A 20013-nucleotide genomic window follows, 5' to 3' on the forward strand; every position below is an offset into this window, starting at 1 on the left:
TTAAAAAAAAATTAAAAGGTAGTATTTTTTGCAGCTTGGGGGGAGCCGGCTTTCCAAGTCTGGCTCATGCTTGTGTTAGCAGAGTTTGCGTTGTGAAGCAGAAAAGTCTCATTTCCCCGTCAGTACGTCTCAGCAGGGAGAGATGTTCCCACAGACCTCCCGGGAGCGCAGCGCCCTGCCCGGACTACGCCTCCCGGCAGCCCCGGCAAGGGGCGGGCGCCGCCCGGGGACGGGAAGGGCCGGGCCGGGCCGGGCGGTCGGGGGTCCCGGCCGCGCCTGCGTGGCCCGGCCCGGGCGGGGCAGCTCGGCTCGGCTCGGCTCGGCCCGGCTCGGCTCGGCTCGGCCCGGCCCGGCTCGGCTCGGCTCGGCTCGGCTCGTGGCTGCCCCGCCCCGTGCGGTGCCGGCGGACGCTGCCCGGCGCCGCTCCCGCCGATGCTATGCCAAAGCCAGAGGTGTCCGCATCCTACCAGGAGGTACGGGGGGCCGCGCAGCGCTGGGGGGGCTCGCCGGGCGCTGGTGCCCGACCCGGCGCTCGGCGAGCGGGGACAGCCGGCGCTGCCGCCTTGAGCTCGGCGCGGCGCTGGGTGCTGGGGCGCCAGGCGGCAGCTGCACCCTGCAGAAAGCAGCGGTGGCTCGGGTGCGCACGGTTCCACCTTTGAACGGGGTTAAAAGAGTGGGCAGCCGCTGTTTCGGCTGTGTGAGGTGGGTACGGCTGGACTCCGGAGCCGGGGTTTGGTAGCAAGGGGATGGTCTGCCGGGTGGGAGAAGCGACTTGGGTAGCAGAGCTCCCGCATCCGAAACTGAAGGACGCTTTATCACAGTGCCAAAAGCCCGAGGCTGCGCCTGGTCTGCATATCAATGTACAGGCTCAGCAGCCCGGCTTCCTTGGTCGTTCCTATCTCTCCCAGTAGACGCACAAACAATTTGTGCCAAGTAAAGCACTTTTGTATCTTGCAGGCAAAAGGAATGGAGATATCTTCCTTCCTCTACACGTGACGGGCGGTTTGAGGCTCAGTTTTAATACAGTTTTGGTACAGTCTGTTAAGTTTCAGCTTCTGGTTTTCTTGCCAGGCTAGAAGGCATTGGAAGGTGTTGAATCAGCAGATCTGCAAAAGGCCTGTATGAGCAAGTTCTCCTTTTATTTAAGGGAGTTTTATCCAGTAGGAAGGTTTTAGCCTGTGACTATCAAGATGGGGTTGATTTGTGTGCTTGTACCTAGGGGAGGTACTTGTGAGAGTTAATGAATCTGCATTGATGCCTGAGGTGTGGACATGGGAGATGCATGTTATGTGTTCACCCTAAATATCAGCTACCACTGACACTCTCCCCATATGTTTGGTTTTATCCCAAACTGTGGCAGGAGTCAAGATAGGATGTGTGTGTAAGTGGAGCACCTGTGTGTCCATTCCTTCTACAGTACCTGCAACAGGCTTTGTTGCTTCTGCCCCTGGCAGGAGTGCTCAAATGTCTGGAATTGCCTTTTCTAAGCTTCTTTTTGTCCAGTGCTTTTACAGTGTATAGTACTGAAAAAGTACTGCTGGTACACGGGTAGGCTCTGGTGGTTGTTTCTCCTTCAGCTGTGTGTGCTGAACCCAGAGGAATGCTGAGCGAAGTTCTGCTTCATGCTCTTCCTGCCCTTGACATCCTGGGCTGTCTCTGCATCCTACTGCAAGCTCAACCACCCTGCAATCTGTGCCCCTTCTCATTAGCACCATGCTTCACCCCTTTATCAAAAATACCACATGGGAAGGGCCGGCCTGTGAGGGTGAACCTGGCTGGCATGCTCCAGGTTTGCTCTTGGCAGAATCCCTGAATCCAAGGGGAGTGGCAAGTGTGAACTGGAATCAGCTGTCCCGCAGTGTCCTGTGCTGGCTTCCCAGTCACTGGGAGGCTGTAGTAGGGGGTGTGGGTGTGTGAGGTGTTGGGTTTGTAGCTCTGTACTGCCCTAGAGGTCTGTGTGCTGCTCAGAACGCAGTGGCTGAGCCATGCACAGCGCTGGGATCTTGGTGGCCTTCAGGATCTGCAGTAAAATATAGCTGGTTTTAGCTGTCTTACACATCAGCTCAACCTGCTTACTGCATCTGAAGCACTGTTAGTAGTCCTGCTTTTACCTGGCTGTCTTTCTCTGACTTTATCTGTGAAAAGCTGATAGAACATTGTGAACAGAGATAAGAAAACATAGTTGCATATTGTTTGGGATTTTTTGGCTTGTTTCTAAGGAGTGCTGAAAGGTTGTGTTTTCTGAGCTTGCCACAGAATCTTTTAGATTGGGAATTACCTCTAAGATGATTTTTCTTCCACTTGTTGGAAAAAATTGCCCTCGGTCCTCTTGAGAGGATAGGAAGTGTTGCTTATTTTGTTCTTTTTTAAACTTGTGTTGAGATCTCTTTGCCATCAGGAATAGAATTCAGTTACCCTCCCAATAACCTCAGTCACTGAGGTGCCTGTGGCTGGGGAGTCAGAGGGGTGTGGAAGTCAGCTGAGGAGCTGCAGTGCCTTTGTGACTTACATTACATTTGTTGGATCAGCTCTGGTATCAGCAATTTGCACAAGTGTTATTGGAACTTGTTTCTTAGCTGATTTAGTGTAACTAGTACAAGAGGTTCAGTGAGTACTTTTCTTGGGTCAGAGTAGCTTATTTTGGGTCAGATAAAAAGAACCAGCATGTTCCTCCAAAAAGGAGCACAGTTTTAATTTTCCCTTATTTTATCGTGATCATTGAAAAAGGTATCTCTGGTTGGACCCTGGTAAGAGTCTTGCACGTGAGCTGAGTTTTTAGCCTACAAGTTCCTCTTCACTTCTTGCCTCATGCTATGGGAAATCATGCTTTATTTATGTACTAAGCATTTAATAACAGCTGGGTAACTGCTTTCATCTTGCCTTGCATGATGGAAGTGAATACAGAAATACAGCAGGAAGTGAAGGAGACTTTACGTCAGACTTTGAAGATGTGAAATGAGTGGACTCTTTCCTAACAGGTGCTAATGATGAAATGATGACCTGGTAATGGCATAGTGATGATTTCAGTACTGAATTAAAGCTGGGTGAAATAAAAGCACTCCCCTATGGATACATTCATGTTACTGTTGTGTAAGTTAGGGGTGTAGTGTTTAATAGCATTCAGTGCAGCTGCAGCATTAACTGTGCCCCCGTTTTCCTTGAAACAGGAACAAGGCTAATGTGGTGTGCTGGAAGCTCATGCCTTGGTTTGCAATGCTGTAATCTCTCTGCCACTTGCCATCACGAAGGAAAGCTTGGAAAACATACAAGGGATACTTTCAATTTATGATGTATAAAGTCTGCAGTGCTCCACAATGTCGTGTGACGCCTATCTGCTGTGACAAGCTTCTGACTCTGATGGAAGTGGTCTGGCAGTTTGAGCTCAGAGCTCTGAATAACAAAACAAGAAAATATCTGGTCTCTGTTGTGTTTCAGAAACACTAGAAGACTAATTAGTTGCATAACCACTAATACATAATAATCTGCACAGTGAGATCAAATAAGGACCAGAAATATAGAGATGCTTGACTGGTGTCTCATAATGACCCAGCCACTGTGGCTGAGACTGTATTTCAGTGCCTTGCCTTAACACCTGTCAAAATGCATCTCCTGCTTTTTGTACCTCTTTATTAAGAGGTGCTAGTGCTCTGTTTGCTGCTATGTGCTGTGGTTTCTTTATGCCTAAAAATATATTCTTCAGTGACAGAATGAAGTTCCTGCTTGTCAGAGAACACGGTTCTAATTGTGGGGTTAAAATGTGTTGGAGCTGCTGGGGAAATAATTACTATGAACTTGAATGGAAAGGTGATGTTATTATTGAAGCAGCAGAGTAGAAGTAGGTTAAATTTGTAGCATGCAAGTCACTTAATTTGTGGCTTTAAGTCTACAGAGCTGTGGCTTTTGTCTTGTGAACAAGTGGGACAGATGTTGGGTGCTCTTGGACTGGGGATGTGTTTTTGTCTGTTTGGTTAGTTGGAGCCTCTTTTATTTGTACCATAGAAATTCCAACAATTGCGAGTTGAGAGCATGTTTGGAAATTGAACCACTGTTTTAACTACACAGCTGAGTGAAGATGTGGAACGAGTATCTGAAAATCCAACAGAGGAGAGAGAGGAAGATATGGAAGTTCATGAAGATTCCAGCTCCGTTATTTTACCAGGTGAGAACTTTGACTCAAAAATTACTGATTTTTAGGGCCTGTTACCCGCTGCAGTGGATGGCTTTGGTTGTTTTGGTTTTGCTATTTTATTGCACTTCTGAAAGTAAACAAAACACTAACTTCACTACTTATTTCCCTTACTTCACTAATTTAATTTACTTGTTTTACGTGAATCAGTACTGATGGAAAGCCAAGGGGTTATCCAAGGACTGATAGGAGAATATTTCTTTGTCAGGAACTGTGCTCAATCAAAACACATTCAGCACATCTGACTCTGAGATAGCTTAGTATGTCATCTTCCTCGATGTTGTGTCTCACATGAGTGGCAGTGGGTTGCAGGCAGAGTCTGTACCAGATTTACATAAGCAAGGTGCCATATTGAATAGATGCTTTAAAATAAATTCTTAGTTAGACTGTTCAGGCTGCTTCTGGAGGGCATGGAGCAGTGTTAAATGGGCTTATTGCAGCTCAGGTGTGGGCACTGAGGTTAGCCAACCTGAAAGGAGCATGGCCTAAATGCCTTGCAGCTGTTTAAGACATATTTGTTTCAGCAGTGTAGTTTTGTGCATATTAATGTCCTAATTGCCTTGGCTGCCATCTCCTGGCATGGAGCTTGCCCATGGACATTTGTAAGTGGTTCTGTGTGCTATAGGGTTCACTAAAAGGCTCCTGCTTGCTGTGGGAAGGCACAAACACCAAACTGTAGAGTTGGAGAGCAGCGTGTGGCATGGCCTGAGAGGGCCTGACTCTTTAAATGGCACCACACAGAACAGTCAGCAGGAAGCATGGCTGCTTATCTCCTTTCTTACACTGAGTTTTAACATAAAATTTTGTGTGTTCAGCTGTTATTAGTCATGACAAAACATGATGTGTAACTCAGGAGTACAGGAACCTTTTCCTTAGAAGTATTGCCAAAAGAAATGGCAAATGCAAGGGGTATGGGTAAAGCAGTGTCTCTGTGTGAGTGAGACTACTGAGAAGATCTAAAGAGAACAAGATTTGAAGGAAAGGAGACTCTGGGAGAGTTGGGTCAGTCTCTTTCTAGCTGTAATTGGAAGAATCCTTCTATGGAAGTTTTTGACGTGCACAAGGAATTATGAACTAGAGGGTAACAAGTATCTAGTGACTCCTACCATGGTGGAGATGCAATGCATAGATCTGGGCACGAGTATTAGAGTATTCAGTCACTCCACTGATGTCTATGCTGAGTGTGTAAGAATCACTTCCGACTTGAAGTGGGGGGAAGAAGAGGTTTTTTTTCCAGAAGCAAAGATTGACCATCAACAGACTGTCTTGTGGACTTTCAACTTTGTTTCTCAGTTGTCCTTGAATACAAACCTTGTTTCCTGCCTGCAGTGGCCTTAAGCAGAGTGCCAAATTCTGGCATGTGAAAAGGAGGCACAATCTTAGGTTGGTTGTACCTCATACTTAAGAAGGAAGTATCTGCCTAGCTGATCATCAAAACTAGAATTAGCTGTGGTTTTTAAAATCAAGCTGAGTTTGAGGCTTACTTTCCTCTCACATGATTGATCTTTAAATGCAAATTCAGTAAAAATATCTGTATGTTCAAGTCCCAATCCATATTCTGTTTGTTTCCAGATGGTGAGCTGGGTACCACTACCCCTTCTTTGCGTTTCAGCAAGACCTGCCTAAAGAATGTTTTTTCAGTAATACTCCTGTTTATTTATCTGCTGCTCATGGCTGTAGCTGTGTTCCTTGTCTACCAAACCATCAGTGACTTCAGGGAGAAGCTCAAGCACCCAGTGATGTCTGTCACTTACAAGGAAGTGTCCTTGTATGATGCACCTGGTAAGAGCAGTAACAAGTGAAATGGGTTAAATTCTTGTTCCTGTTTTTCTTGGATTGGTTTAAATTTTTTGGTGTTCATTCTTCAGAGCCCAGAGTGCATATAATACTTGATCCAGGTCTTTCATTTACTCAGTTTAGATTAAAAAGTTGTGTTGCTTTGCACAGAAATGTAAATGTTGTATGGGAGATTTTTGGGAGCTGTCATGCCAATAAAGTGAATGGCAGAAGCTGTGGAGAATTATGCAACATTTCATAGATAAGAAGGCTCTAAAATGAGTCCTCTTTTAGGGGAGAAAGTGACTTCCTTTTGGAAATACTCCCCAAACTGTGTCATTCAAACAGAGTAACACAGGAGCTCAGTGCTGCACTGGGCAATGAGATGCCATTCACAGTAAGGAGGTGAATTTCTCAAACCAACCACAAAATAACCACAATGCCACTTTCTACTTCCACCCTGCCTTGTTTGCAACATGGCATTACATCAGTAGGCAGTGAAAATCTGATGTGACTGCAGGGAACAATGTTGGCACAAAAATGCAGCGTGGCAGCAGAAACTGTTGCAGTTTGCAGGAAGAGTTGCTCCACAGGGGCATTTTTGATTAGTGAATAGTTTTTTTAATTGTCCAGTAGTCACTCATAAGTAGAGCCATGGTAGCAAATGCAGCTCAGTCAGTCATCAGTGAGTTTCCAGTTTAACAATAACACTTCTGTTTGTAGTGTTACCACATTTTCCAAATACCTGCTTCAGTAGTTGTGGCTGAAAGGTATTTTGTGAGGTGTTGCCATATTACTGTAGTTGTTTTACTCTATGGCTAGTTAGCCCAGCTCTGGAAGTAGTGCTTTATGTTTGGGCCATATGAATCTGACTGTAAGAGCAAGCAACCTCAAGCTTTTCCCTTTTTCTTTTTCTCCCCTCATGTGAGCATTTCATACAGCAACAGGAAGAAAATAAGGAGATTTTAAATAAGCAGAGCAGCATACAAATAAATCCAAAAGTATTGTTGGAGATCCTTGCAGATCAGAGAACCTAAATCAATGAAGTCCTTTATTTTATTGCTCTATTAAAATGATGAGATGGCAAGTTGCAAGCCTGGAGCTCTGAAGAAAGAAATAAAGCATTTGATATATGCTGAGTGCTTTGACATCTCACATTTTGGTGGGCAGATCATCTCAGTGATGAGTTAATTATATCTAATCAATCATACTATTTTTTTCTTTTTTTTTTTTTTTTCCTAAGTTGGACTAGATTATCTTCCAGCAAACTTGTTTCCAGTAATAAATATGGGCATAGGTGGTGTAAAAGGAATTTGAGGTTTGGCTCTTGTATTTTGCTAGCCTTCCAAAGCTGAGGTGGCTGAGGTTGCTTGAATGTGCTGTTGGGCTGAAACGGGGGTTTTTGGCAAATGTGGGTTTCCATCCAGGTGGAGCAGTTGCCTGCCCTACCTAGTAAATAATAAGGGATGGTAGCAGTTATTGCATGTTTGATGGCTTTGATTTTTATCATGATGTCACATTCAGTTAAAAGACATTGTATTCTGAAGAGCATCTTTTCACTTCTGTTAGCTCAGCCAGTGATCTTTGAACTGTCATGTATGGTATATACATTATTTCCAATTAACACTTGATGTGTTAAATGCTAATATCTGAAAACTAAAGCACTACATGTCCCATTTGATGCTCCCTAACATATTTTACACATTCATCTGGGATTGAGAGGGACTGATTGATTAGCTGCTGGCTTGTGGGAAACTTGGTAGCTTCTATGAACCTTGAACTGTTGTAACAGAATATGAGCCCTGATTTTTTTCAATGCATCGTGGGGGTTCTGTCCTGATGCAGTTGGTGTTTTTGTCCTGCTCCAGAAAAATGTGGAAGTGCATAGTTTAATTTGATTGTTTTGTGGCATCTTAAAGATAGCTCAGTATCCTGTGGGATTAAATTCCAGAATGAAAATCGATGTCCTCAGGAAGGAAATGAGTGCTCTCCAATGTCTTTTCTCCCCAAACAGGTATTGCCTTTTACCCAGGCAAGGCTCGGCTGCTTAGCTGCAAGCATCATTACTACGATCACATTCCACCTCTGATAAATCCAGGTCAGCCAGGAGACATTGAATGCACCACTCAGAGGATCAACTACACAGATCCTTTTACTAATCAAACTATGGTAATAACAATATAATAGAACAAAGCTTATTCAGTGTGGGGTTTCTGCTCATAATCTTGTTGGAAAGTAAGAGTATGTACTATATGCTGTAAAAAAATCCTTGCTTCTGGATTGGATTTTTTGTAAGCCATCTGTCATTTTGTTTTCAGAAATGTAAAAGACCCCAGTCAGTGTTTGTATGTGTTATGGAAGATGAGCTGTCCTGTGGGTGTGTGCAGCACAAAACCCTTAATGGGATAAAATAAGTAATTTTTCACAATGAAGCTCTCACTTCATTCTTCTCCTAAATGAACTGGGAAGCATTTTCCTTGATATGGTAAACCTAGCTGTGATTGAAGGCAATATCAGTATCCATTAAAGGAGGATAGCTAATCTCTTTTTTTATGTTTGCTGGGAATTCATACATTAATTCCTGCTGGGAATTACACACCATGTTTGTCACACTTGGAAGAATCTTAAATGGGCACCAAGTGCTTCATTACACTGAAATGCTTTGAGCCAGCAAGATGGGTACACTGAGGAGTGACAGTCTGTCTTAAATTGCCCTTAGAAGTGCAGGGAAGCTTGCTTCTTGATAAACAAATGTCCAAACCCCACAAATTACCATATTCAATACTTAAATATTAATATTTAAACACTGAATCTGGATGTAAAGACCTCCTTTTTAAACTGAAAGGAGGGACTGAAGTGGCATTCTTGTTAGGTATTTTAATAGATATATACTTAGAAGCAGCCAAGAAACTTTGTGTATGTGTGTGTTAAATTTCTACAGAGTATTAGTGCCAGATGGTAAATTAATGAACAGGAAATGAGGATTCCTTTGCTCCTCTCACCATCTCTGTTTGCTTACAGAAGTATGCTTTGGTTGTTCAAGGCCCTCGTGATGTGAAGAAAAGGGAGCTGGTGTTTTTGCAGTTCCATTTAAATGAAACAGACCAAGATTTCAGTGCCATTGACTACCTGCTGTTTTCTTCTTTTCAAGAGTTTCTCAGCAGGTATGTAAAGGGGGGATGAGCCTGTGGCTGCATTGAGCTTGCTGTCACTATCCTTGTGAAAGCAGGGCTGTTTGTGAAAGCAGGGCTTTTTCAGTAAAAAACAGGCCGGCTTTTATGATTTTTTTTAAATGTTTGGACTATGTTGATGCTCTTTCATGTCTTTGTTTACTAATCTGACCTTTAAAAAATGTATTGAGTGCTTTTTCAGTGACAAAAACTGTTCTTCAGCTGTGCTTAAACCATTTGTTGCTGCACTTTCTAAAAGCTTGGAGTTTGTGCTGGCTTCCTGCTGTCTGCTGCTGTGGGTGATCAGGAAGTGTGCTGTCCTGGGTAGTGTGTCAGGAAGTGCACCAAGAACACAAATATTTCTGTACCGTTTGGGGGGTTTTAAAGCAATTGCTGTAAAGGTCACATCTCTAGATTGCTTTGTTGTGATTTCATTGAAAGATTAACCCAGTTTCTTTGTATTACTGGCTATATTTAAGATTCTGCAGAATGATGTAAATTCATGTATGGGGTTTTGGGAAGTGCTTTGTGTTGCTTTGACATTGGTATCATTGGAGTATCTAATCAACTTTCTGATTTTAACAAGAATGAAATTAATCTTGTCTTGAACTTTCTTGAAAGTCCCAATCTTTTTTCCACCTTTTGAGAATAAATTTCATATTTAACAGTTTAATTTTTGCTTTAATTTGGATTCAAGTTCCGTTCTTCTTGCTGAGATCCAGATTAAAAGTTAGTCAAGAAATATTGGTCATAGTGACACCTGGTAGAAAACCTTAATTTTATAATAGATGCTCAATGAAAAAGGGACAGGGGATAGAGGACCTGTGCAGAACAAAATTAGGTGAGGGAGGGAAGAGAACAGATTTTATTGTAGCAAGGCTTCTCCGAGGCTTGGACATGGTCATACTGATGCTTTTCAGGTGGATCAAAGAGTGGAAGTGTTCAGGCATGCTACCTCTGGGTGGGCAAAGACCAGTTAGGTGGAATTGCCTTTTACACAACATGTCTGCTTCAGTGAAGGCATCCTAAGTCTTTAACTGTTTTCTTTAACTATACTGAAGCACCTCATAAAATGCTAATGTTCTGGGTGGTTTAGGCATTGATATTTTAGGGTGAGAGAACTCCAGTTAAGAGTAGTGGTGTAGAAGGTGCTGCTTGTTCCTTGTGTTGTTTTTTTCTGGTTTTATGACTTGTGCTTACAGTGGGATCACTTACAGCAAGGTTCTCAGCTCTTTCTGTTCTGCCAGAGGCCACTTTCTGCACTGTCTGAGGCCACCCCTGGTGCTGCAGCTGGCTGGGGACAGGATGAACAGCTCAGTCTGTGCATCCTCAGGCCTTGGAAGCCACGTGGGAAATGGGGATGTTTGTTTGGGGATGCATCCTCTGTGCTTGCTTAAGGCAGACAGTAGGAATAGGAGTTAAATCTGGTTTTGAGCTGACCCAGGTGAATGGTAACATTGGCAAGGGGATGAAGGCCTTAGTGGTGAATGATCTGCATGTCTAGATGGAATAAAGGAAAAGAACCAGCTGTAGCCAAGAGGCCAGTGGTGTCTTTTCTGCAGCATCCTCCCAAACTTGATACAAATGGTGTGGCTTGTCTTGCTCAGTGCTGTGTTTGCTGTCCTGGCATGAGCTGGCTGGGCTCAGGGCAGGTTGAGAGTTTATACATTTCTCCTGACTATGAAAAGTGCATGTGCAACTGCACTGTGTATGTGGAGAGCACTCATTCTGTCCAGCTTCCAGCAGAAGAGAAAATAGAAATGATTTCTTGTTCATCAGCAGATACTAAATTTAGCTGATGGGAAGTCTGGCTTAAGATATCTGTAGAAACTGTTGTGTGTCCTTCCATACAGCCTCTGAAAACTTCAATTACTGGCCTCTGTTAACTACTTCTCCTGACCAAGTGTCTCACTGGTTATGAGGGCCCAGAATAACACTGTGCCCAGCAGTTCATCTACAGTGTTATCAGAGGTGCCTCAAGCAATAAAAAATGGCCTCAAAGACTTGTCCCTTTAAGAGAGTTTTTGTGGTGTAGTAAGTGCTGAGGACTCGAGCAAGGCCCAGTTGTTTCTGTCAAGGGCTTTATTCTCTGCAGCCCTTCTGTTAAAATTGGATCAGACTCCATGAAACTGGCACTGCTCACTGGTTTTGTTCTGGGCTCCACAGAACACTGCTGCACTGTGTGCTCTTGTTGGCCTCTGAGCTGGAGGAGATGCTGATGGCCTCTTTTTATTTTTCTTTTTTTTTAAGGTAGTGGCAGCTGCTGTCTGTACCGTATTAATTGGGGGGAGGGAAATAATGAAGCCCTTGCAAATTACCCAAAATGTGTGGCTAAAAATGCAAGTTCCTCTCCTGAACTGTCATTAGGATAATCCATGGGGTTTAGAAGAAAATCTTGAATATATTCCTGACAAAACTATTGTTAGTGTAGCATGGCAAATAACTTCTGGTCCTGTGAAATGATGGATACCAGTGTGAACAGTTCAGAGATGATTTCAGGGTCTAAAGTGAGCTCAGTGTTCATGTCTCTGATCTGGATTGCTGCATGCAGAAAAATACAGCATAGAAGGATGGAGACTTTTGGTACCACACCAGCCTTTATTAGCTGCCACGGCTGTTTGAGAGTTTCCTGCTCTGGGGAAACACAAAAGCAATAAACACAGATTGGACTTGAACCATCAGTGGGTTTGGCTCTTGGAATCTGCTGGTGGGATGTCCTGAACTTCTCTGGCTCTCCTGGGGTGGTCCATAGACACTGGTGGTAAAGGATCTATTGCAGAACTACAGCCCAGTCCAGAAATAGGTTAGTGACTCCCACAGATTAAAAAAAAAGAGAGAAAGGAAAAAAAAACCCCAAACGGCAACAAAAAAGAGGTGTAGCCTGTGTGGGTTGTCCATCTTTGGTGTGAAGAAACTGCCTGGAGAACTGTTTTTCAGCTTAAAATGCCTCTCCTGTCTTGTGTTCACTTGTGTGTGTGGTTTTAAAGCTCTGTTATTTGCCCTCTGCTATAATTTGTGCAAAGCTTGTTCCTCTGTGCTGTGCTTCTCCTGTCCACCCCCTTTTTTTCCCCCTCACTCTGTGGCAGTGGTCTGGATTACAGAGATGCCTCTCAGATCACTTCTCCACAGCTTCTCCTAAGATATTATTAATCCTTCTTGTTCCAGCCTGCAATTACTGTCAAAGGCAGAGCATACTGCTGCAGTCTGCCTGCCATGGAAGTTGTGGCTGTAACGTTCAGCTCTGTGTCATAACTTCCTGCCTCGTTTTTCCATGTTGGCTTGGAAAGCTTTTCTAGGATGCTGTATTTAGCCAGCCATTAGGCATATGACTGCCTGGCAGAGTGCTAATTCTGTGTGTTCCTCTTGAGTGGCAAAGCACTCCAGTGCTCCCCTGTGCTGTCTCCTCAGCTGCTGCTCTGCCCACATCCCAGGAGGGGAAGCAGCTGTTGGATTAGGTGTTCCTGTGCTGCTGGTTTGCTCTGGTGAGGAGCAGGCAGGCCATGGGCTTTGTCCTTAGGCTCTGCCCACGTCTTTCCTGTGGGAGGCAGAGAGGTGCCATCCTGCTGGGGTCACTAAACAGGCACCTCATGTCAAAATAAAGGTATTTCTAACTTCCTAGGACACCCTGGGAACAGCATCTGCCTTGGTAGGTAGCAAAATGTTAGTTTTTCTTTGCAGAAACCCTTCTCTTTTCTGTGCATGTGCACAGTGGAATTCTGTGTCTGAGTCCTTTGCCTGAAGCCCTGACTTGGGAGAATGGCTTTGCTGGGTTTTGCCCTGCCATGGACACGTGTGTATTCATCTGTTAAGCCTGAGCAGGTGCTGTGGTACAGAGTAGCCATCAGTTTGATATTTATATCAGTGCAGTCCCTTTGGTCCTTGTAGACAAGGCACCTTGGTTTGTAGAAAGAAAAGAAGCCCTGAGTTTGAAAACTAAGAAAAAAAGACAGGAAAAGTGCAAACCTGGTCAGCTCTGGACAAATCTTCCTGATTGGCCTGTTCTGGAACAAGAGCTTGTTTCTTCACCTCTGCTTTTCTCTACTTTTTTGCATTTTTCTCCTGAAGGATGAAAACATTTTCATTTCCTAAGAGACGTGGTTATGCACACCTTCTTCCACAAAAGCAAAGAACACCCTTTCCCTTCTCCTAGGCAGATGGATTTAGTCTGGATCAAAACCCTCTCCCTTCTTTTAAGGACCAGCATACCCTGGCATATCTCTACAACCTGAAATCTGTCTTTATAAAAATAGCCCTTAATGGTTCCTGACTTCTCACAGTGGTTTACCCTTTCTCCTCAAATGAAGCCTTATTGGAAAAGCAACTGCAGGGCTGGGCTTATTTCACAAGGATGGCATGAAAATGGCTAAAATCACAGTACTGAAGAGCTCCAAGTAAATAGCATGGTTAATTCACTATGTCCTGTGCAGCTGGTAGAGGAGAGATGGAGACCAGATATGCCTTAAAGCTCCCCCTTTACTACTTGCAGCATGAGGGGTTGGAAGCCTTAAAGATTTACAGGCACAGTATTAAAAAACAAAACCCCAGCCAAAACACACGAAGCAATCCTGTTCTTCTGGGGGCTGCAAATAGCTGGGATTGCATATTGGGATAACAGTTACTGCAGGTGGGAGCCTGACACCAAAGCTACAGTGCTTCCAGAATAATAGGATTATACTGAAGGTCAATTTTGAGGCATTTTAAGCATGTATCCATTTCAACTGGTTTATTTGGCAGCCAGAAATTAGGTGAAGCACCCTGTCCTTCCTCTAGGCTCTTCCTGCTGTCTCTTGCTTCCTGACATGGTGATGGATTGTTTCCTGAGGTCCTGGCTCTGCTCCTTCCTGTCCCAGGGGTGGCTGATGATCAGAGCTAAACTCCCTGTGGGGCAGGACAATTCCTGCAGGCAGGCAGAGCTCCAGGGTTCTAGGGCACCAGGTAAGTCCTCTGCAGTTAAGGATGCACCAGTGAAGTGCTGCCATTAATGAAAACATCACTACACACAATGTTTTAGATGTGTTGAATTTAGCAGGTGGAGCATAAAAGGAATTGTGAACATAGTTTGAAGTGCCTAGGTCTGACCTTCTGCCTGCAGTGCTCAGTTTGGTCAATAAAGTAATGCTGCTTTTTTTTTTTCCTTTAGTCCAGAAAAAGCAAAATTCATGAAGGACTGTGAAAGTTCATACTCCAGCTGGAAGTTTTCTGGAGGTTTCCGAACTTGGGTCAAGATGTCCTTGGTCAAAACAAAAGAAGAAGATGGTAGTGAGACTGTTGAATTCAAACAAGAGGTAAAAAAAAAAAATAGTACTCATAATGTTTTGGGAGTTTGGTTTTGTTTCATTGCACCCATGATGCCACTTTGCACTGAGCAGTTTTGGCTCTCATTGATCACACTGTTTCTCAAGAAGGAGGAATCGATTCTGTAGGAATGAAAATGTCTTGATGTGCTCAGCTGTTGGTATGGCCTCGTGGCAGAGCTCAGGAAAACATCTCCATACAGGGAGGCCAGAAATCCAGGCCTCACCTGGGTTATGGCCCCTGTAGTCTGAGATAAGGGTCCCAAGAGACTGACATAGAAATATTAACACAGCTACCTACAGTCCAAGGTGGAGAACAATTGCCAAAGGAATTGTCTAAATAACAGCTACTGTTGGAAAGAGTATTGTTTAGGCTGCCACTGATGTTAGGATGAAGAGGTAAATGTAAGTCTTGTATCCTTTGTACCATTCTTATGTCTGCTTTTTGTTTGGGTTTGGAATTTTTAGCTGTTGAGCGTCTTTAGAAACATGGAGTAACTTCACTTCTTGCATCATTTAAAACTAGAAAATATGCAGGTGGAAGATGCAAGCTTATCTAAAGAGGAAATGAGCCTGACTTTCACTCCTGTTCTGTTCACATTAATGCACAGGAAAATAATTATGTTTTGAGTTTGTTTTGCTTCCAGTGTTGGTTGGAAAGGAAATGTCTCCCAAGTGGTGAGAAATGAAAATTTTGAGAGCTGTCCTTTCCAGAGGGTGTCTCTTTCAGAGATGATACTTTCTCTTGGTCCTTGGTACTCTTGGGAAGAGTGTTCTGGGGAGAGCAGAATGAAGCAGAATCTTCAGTTCCATCCCTAGTTCTCAGAGTTAGGTGTTACATGGCACAGCCTCAAGGGAAGCCCAGAGCTGTGACTGTGAAGGGAGTACACTCCTACTGCACTAGAGAAGGACAGGAGGCAAATCCCAGAGTCATGCAAGTCCCAAGTCAATACCTTGGTGTGGAGGAGAGGAAAGAATGCATCAGTCTGCTGCTGCCATGTAAGCACTGACAGCAGCTGTCTGTCTGTCCTTCTTCACCTACAGCTCTGCATCTGCCATTTGGTGCTTACCAAGTATAGGATTTTTGAAAGTCTTCTTTTGTGTGCCCAAGTCTAATGTGTCTCAAAGTGGAAACAAAAGGCTGGCTCAAATTCAGGGAAAAAAGAGCTTTTTGTGACCATAAACATTTATTTAGTTCAGCAGTTATGGACTGATCATCTGAATAAATGAGCACTGTTGCTGGTTTGGGTTTTCTGTTTGTTTTGTGGGTTTGTTTGTTTGTTTGCTTTTAATAAAACCTAGGAACCAGGAATCAGATCCCTATTAATAATACAACAGAAATTGAAACAGCTCAGACATAATTTGCACATGCTTTGTTTGACAGTGCAACATCTGCTCAAATTGCACCAGGAAATCCATTAGCCTTTCAAATCCAAACCTGGGAGCTGGCATACTGGAAAGATGGATACAAATACCAGGTCAAACAGAACAGTCACTCACTCTGCTAACTAGCCCAGCAGTCATTCATTTGTATTTTCTTCCTTTCCCATTGCCTTTGTTTTGCCTTGTGTGCTGTTTGTTTCCTGGTGTGCAGTTTTCTTGGATGAGTGTGGTTGGGGCACTGGTACCCTGCAATAAGGAATCAGCTGTAGAAATGTGGGGCAAGTGTTGGAATCCAAAATGCAGGGAATTCTCAAAACTTTGGGCCTGTAAGCCAAAACTTAGAATTAAACACTGAATTAGATCTCAGGCCTTGGAAAAGGCTTCCAAACTTAGGTTTGGAAGCAAGAATGTGGATTTATAGTTTAGAGCAGAGACACATTAAGCTAAGTAGAGGAAAGTTCAGAGTTTTAGGGTACAGTAATGTAGGTTTGTGTGTCATAACATGACTGGCTAAGAAAGCTTACACTGTAGTATGAGTCCAAAAGACAAAATATTTAAGGATTGGGTGAAAAGCGTAAATATCCTTGTTAGCAGTGTTTTATTGGTTAACAAAAGGTCTTGCAACTGGAGGTCTTGTGACCTTCTGATGAACCATGGGGTAAAGATGTGAGCTGAACTCACCCTTCCTGGCTGTGTAGAAGATAAGGAAAATAAATTGCACCATCTAAGCAGCTCAGAGGTCTTGTCTCTGACTCATTCAAAACTCCTCACAAATCCTCACAGGCAAGTCTGCAGCAAAGGTGTTTGACCAGAAACCACAAGCTGGGGTAGCTCCATATGCTCTGAGTGGCCATGAACAGTGTTCTAGCTCCTGCTTCTTCTTGCCTGCAGCCTAAAATCTGTTCAGGGCTGGGGCTGTGGAGAAGACTGAAAGAAACCCTGAGGTATTTGTAAAGAGACTGCACCATGGTGGATCACAGGCTTTTGTGGCAGGTCATCCCTCATGCCATGGGAAGGCTTGTAAGGAGTGGTCTCCTTAGAGACTTCCAGTGCTGCCTGGAAAACTGGGCTCACAAAACATGGAGAAGGCTCTTGCATCATCTCTCTCATCTTTGTGTCACAACCCTGATGCAAAGTCACAGTGCTGCTGGACTCATTGCTTCCTGGACAGAATTAAACAGGATGAGCAGCAGTATTCTCTGCACACACCGAGATGTAAACACTCCTTTGAGGCTTGGACAAGGGAGAAGTCCTTCCAGCACTGTGCTTTCCTGAGCTCCCTGTGTGGCTCTTGGGCAGTTTGTGTTATGTCCTAGGAGCAGGGGGCTGTTCATACTGGTTGTGTTGGTTACTGCCTGTGTACAAACCCTGTGTAGTTCCCCCCTAGGCTGGGAGCAGGTGGTACAATACAAGTGTTTTCCTGGGGGCCGATGTCTTAATATTTTCCTGGTTGTGGTTCTTGAGACTCTGGCTTCATGTGGCTGTAACATAGTCTGGTATCCTAACCCAGTTCCCTGTTGGAATTGTGTTACAGCTCTCTGCTGGGCAGCATCAGTTTCAAGTGGTGACCTAGTTAATGGGCAGTACTGGGAAGTATGGATTTGGTTGTCAATACCTGGGCTTCTTTCCTTCCATGTTCATTCTGCACTTGCCGGAATGTTCTAGTTTATTCTACAAGCTGTTTTCCAAATAGAAGGAAACTTCCTGCCACCATTATGTGGTTCTGTGGCAAATAAAGCAAATTTAACCTTCATTCATGAGAACTTTCCAAATGTTGTATTACTACAAGTAAATGAATTTTGGAAGTAAATTGTCCCCTCTTGAGAGTCAATGTCGAAATGGTATTGTAGTGTGATACTGAGTGAGAAATAGGAAAATAATAGGAATGTGAGACAGAGGGAGGAAACTGCCCTTGCCATATTTTGGCAGCCCACTGTTCTAGGTAGAGAAAGGCTGCAGTGGAAGTCTCTAAAAAGTCTGGTATTTTCACCTTCTTACCGGCCTTTTCTGGTGCACAAAAGACTCATTGTACTGCTGAAGAAAGTAACCTGCACTTTTCTTTCCCTCTCCCCAGACCAGTGTGGTTAACTACATTGACCAGAGAACTAAACCAGGGAGTGACCAGCTGTTCTTTGTGGTGTTTGAATGGAAAGACCCTTTCATACAGACTGTTCAGGATGTGAGTAACCCACCAGTCCCCTCCTGAATCACTGTCTGACTCTGCATGCTCGTGCTCTGTGTGTGCATGCACTTGCCTCTCTTACCTCACCCCAAGAAGAAATGCAGAGAAGAGTGAGGATGCTTCTGAAATTTCAGTGTAGGCTCTTCCTTATGTCCAGTAATGCATTCCGTGTGGAGGTCAGGACCGTGTGGTGCTGTTCCTTGGGCGGGTGACACTCAGCATTCTGCTTGCAGCTAGAGGTACCACGTAGCTAAGAAAAGCACCTGTCCCTTGTTCTAGCAAAGAGTAGCTTCAGGACAGGGCTGAAATTTTTGCTTTAGTAAGTCTGCTGGATAATTTGATTTAATGACTTTTTTATTTTAATTGACAAGAAACCTAGGCTGAAATAAGAATAATAAAAATAGCCTAGTGTATTTTTTTATCCATTATTAGAATACATTCATTGTAATAAAATGTGGTACTGTATTTACCCAACAAACAAGGTCTGGCAGCAGAAAAATCAAGAGTGTTGGTGTTTTCTTGCCCAAAATCAGTGTGAATGCAGACTGTGTGGGACAGGAGTTGGTCCTTTGCACTCTTGCTGTCCCAGCAGGACCCAGGCACCTCCTTGGCCTTCAGAGCCCAGTCCTATTCCCACAGCTCTCGCTCCTCTCTACCTGTGTGGAATCAGATGAGGGGACTAATATTTGTCATCTCTTTCAGATTATCACAGCAAATCCCTGGAACATGATTGCTCTTCTCTGTGGTATCTTTCTGGCCCTGTTTAAGGCAGCAGACTTTGCTAAGTTAAGTGTTAAGTGGATGATCAAAATTCGAAGAAGGCACCTGAAGAGGACTCATCAAGTAACAAACCACATAAGCTGAGACTAAGACTGTCTTTTAACTGCTCATAGCAGGAGGGATAGAAAATAACTGGAATAAACTGCAATCAGCAATTAAAGCTGAAAACCAGGTATGTTTCCTTCCAGAGAGATGCTGGCTGGAGGAACAGCCTAGTGAACCGGCCTTGGAACTGCAGAAGGCGCTAACTCTAGGACAGGTCTAACAAACTCATGCTTTTCTAGTCCAAGTTTAACAAGTTTACCTCTGTGTATGGGGGAACCAGGGGGAAAGGAGGGAACTCAGTAATGTTCAGAAAGTCATCACTGTAGTAAATTGTGAAAAAGTGGACAGTGTTTGAATGTTTCTCCAACAGACTCTTTAGTTTCTGCATCAGCTGTGAGCTGCTCCCTAGCACAGTCACTGCCTTGATGGTGCTTAGTGGAAGGTAAAGTGCTCTGAAAACATCCTGGCCTCTCTTCTCCAAAGTATATTTTAAAACAAAATACACTGGAATTCCATTACATGTCATCTTTAAATCAAAGTACAATGACTTAATTATTAAAAAATACTTCAAGTAATCTATTGTGTGCCTTCTTTGAAACTACCTGCTCTCAGGTTGGGAAGGAGCTTTACAGGAGGCAGGAGTGCTGTGGCATGAGGATAAGGGGAAAACCACTGATCAGTCCAGCTCAAAGGAAACTCAAGCAACAGGACAATGTGGGGGGCTGAGCTGGTGGCTGATCTCGAAGTCAGTCTCTGGCTCTTGTTTATCCCTCTTTCTGGCAGTCTTTCCTAAGTTAGTGAAAAAGTCTTTCATCAGCAGGGCATGGAACGGTGATTCTCTGTTCTGTGGGGAATGCCTGCTCACCAACTGTGCTGGGGTGCTGGTGTCTTTTTCTTCCTTATAAGTCCCTTGTTAGTTGAGATGCCTGACTGGGACGTGTGGAGGCTGCAGGGAGCAGGGCACCACTGTGTGTTTGCTCTGAAGGCTTTGCTGCAAGGATGCCAACTCAGTTTGCTTCTTCCTTCCTCTTCTAGCAGAGTACTCAGAGGAGTAAGTGTATCCAAAGTACCCCCTCACCTTCCTTCCTTGTTTTTGGCATCTGAGGAAGCCTTCTGGGACAAAATTTCCTACTTTCAGCTGGCTTCCAGAGCAAATTAAGGCACTGCATTGACCAGACAGCCTTAAACAGGGGAGCA

The 20013-nt window shown here is 44.0% G+C and overlaps 1 protein-coding gene across 2 annotated transcripts; it reads left to right on the forward strand.

Annotated features, from left to right (window-relative positions):
• The first annotated feature begins 316 nt into the window (after positions 1-316).
• PACC1 (proton activated chloride channel 1) lies at positions 317-19391 on the forward strand. 2 transcript variants are annotated; one of them, XM_059841082.1, is made up of 8 exons: positions 317-473; positions 4063-4159; positions 5759-5968; positions 7977-8131; positions 8984-9126; positions 14273-14417; positions 17884-17988; positions 18694-19391. In XM_059841082.1, the coding sequence occupies exons 1-8, from the start codon at positions 438-440 to the stop codon at positions 18853-18855; spliced, it is 1053 nt and encodes a 350-aa protein (XP_059697065.1). In that variant the 5' UTR covers positions 317-437; the 3' UTR covers positions 18856-19391. The 2 variants fall into 2 exon arrangements, with proteins under 2 accessions (XP_059697065.1, XP_059697063.1); XM_059841080.1 differs by having other exon boundaries at positions 332-473; positions 4000-4159.
• The last annotated feature ends 622 nt before the right edge of the window (positions 19392-20013 follow it).

The sequence above is a fragment of the Haemorhous mexicanus genome, chromosome 3, assembly GCF_027477595.1.
Source record: "Haemorhous mexicanus isolate bHaeMex1 chromosome 3, bHaeMex1.pri, whole genome shotgun sequence".
NCBI classification, from domain to species: Eukaryota; Metazoa; Chordata; class Aves; order Passeriformes; family Fringillidae; genus Haemorhous; species Haemorhous mexicanus.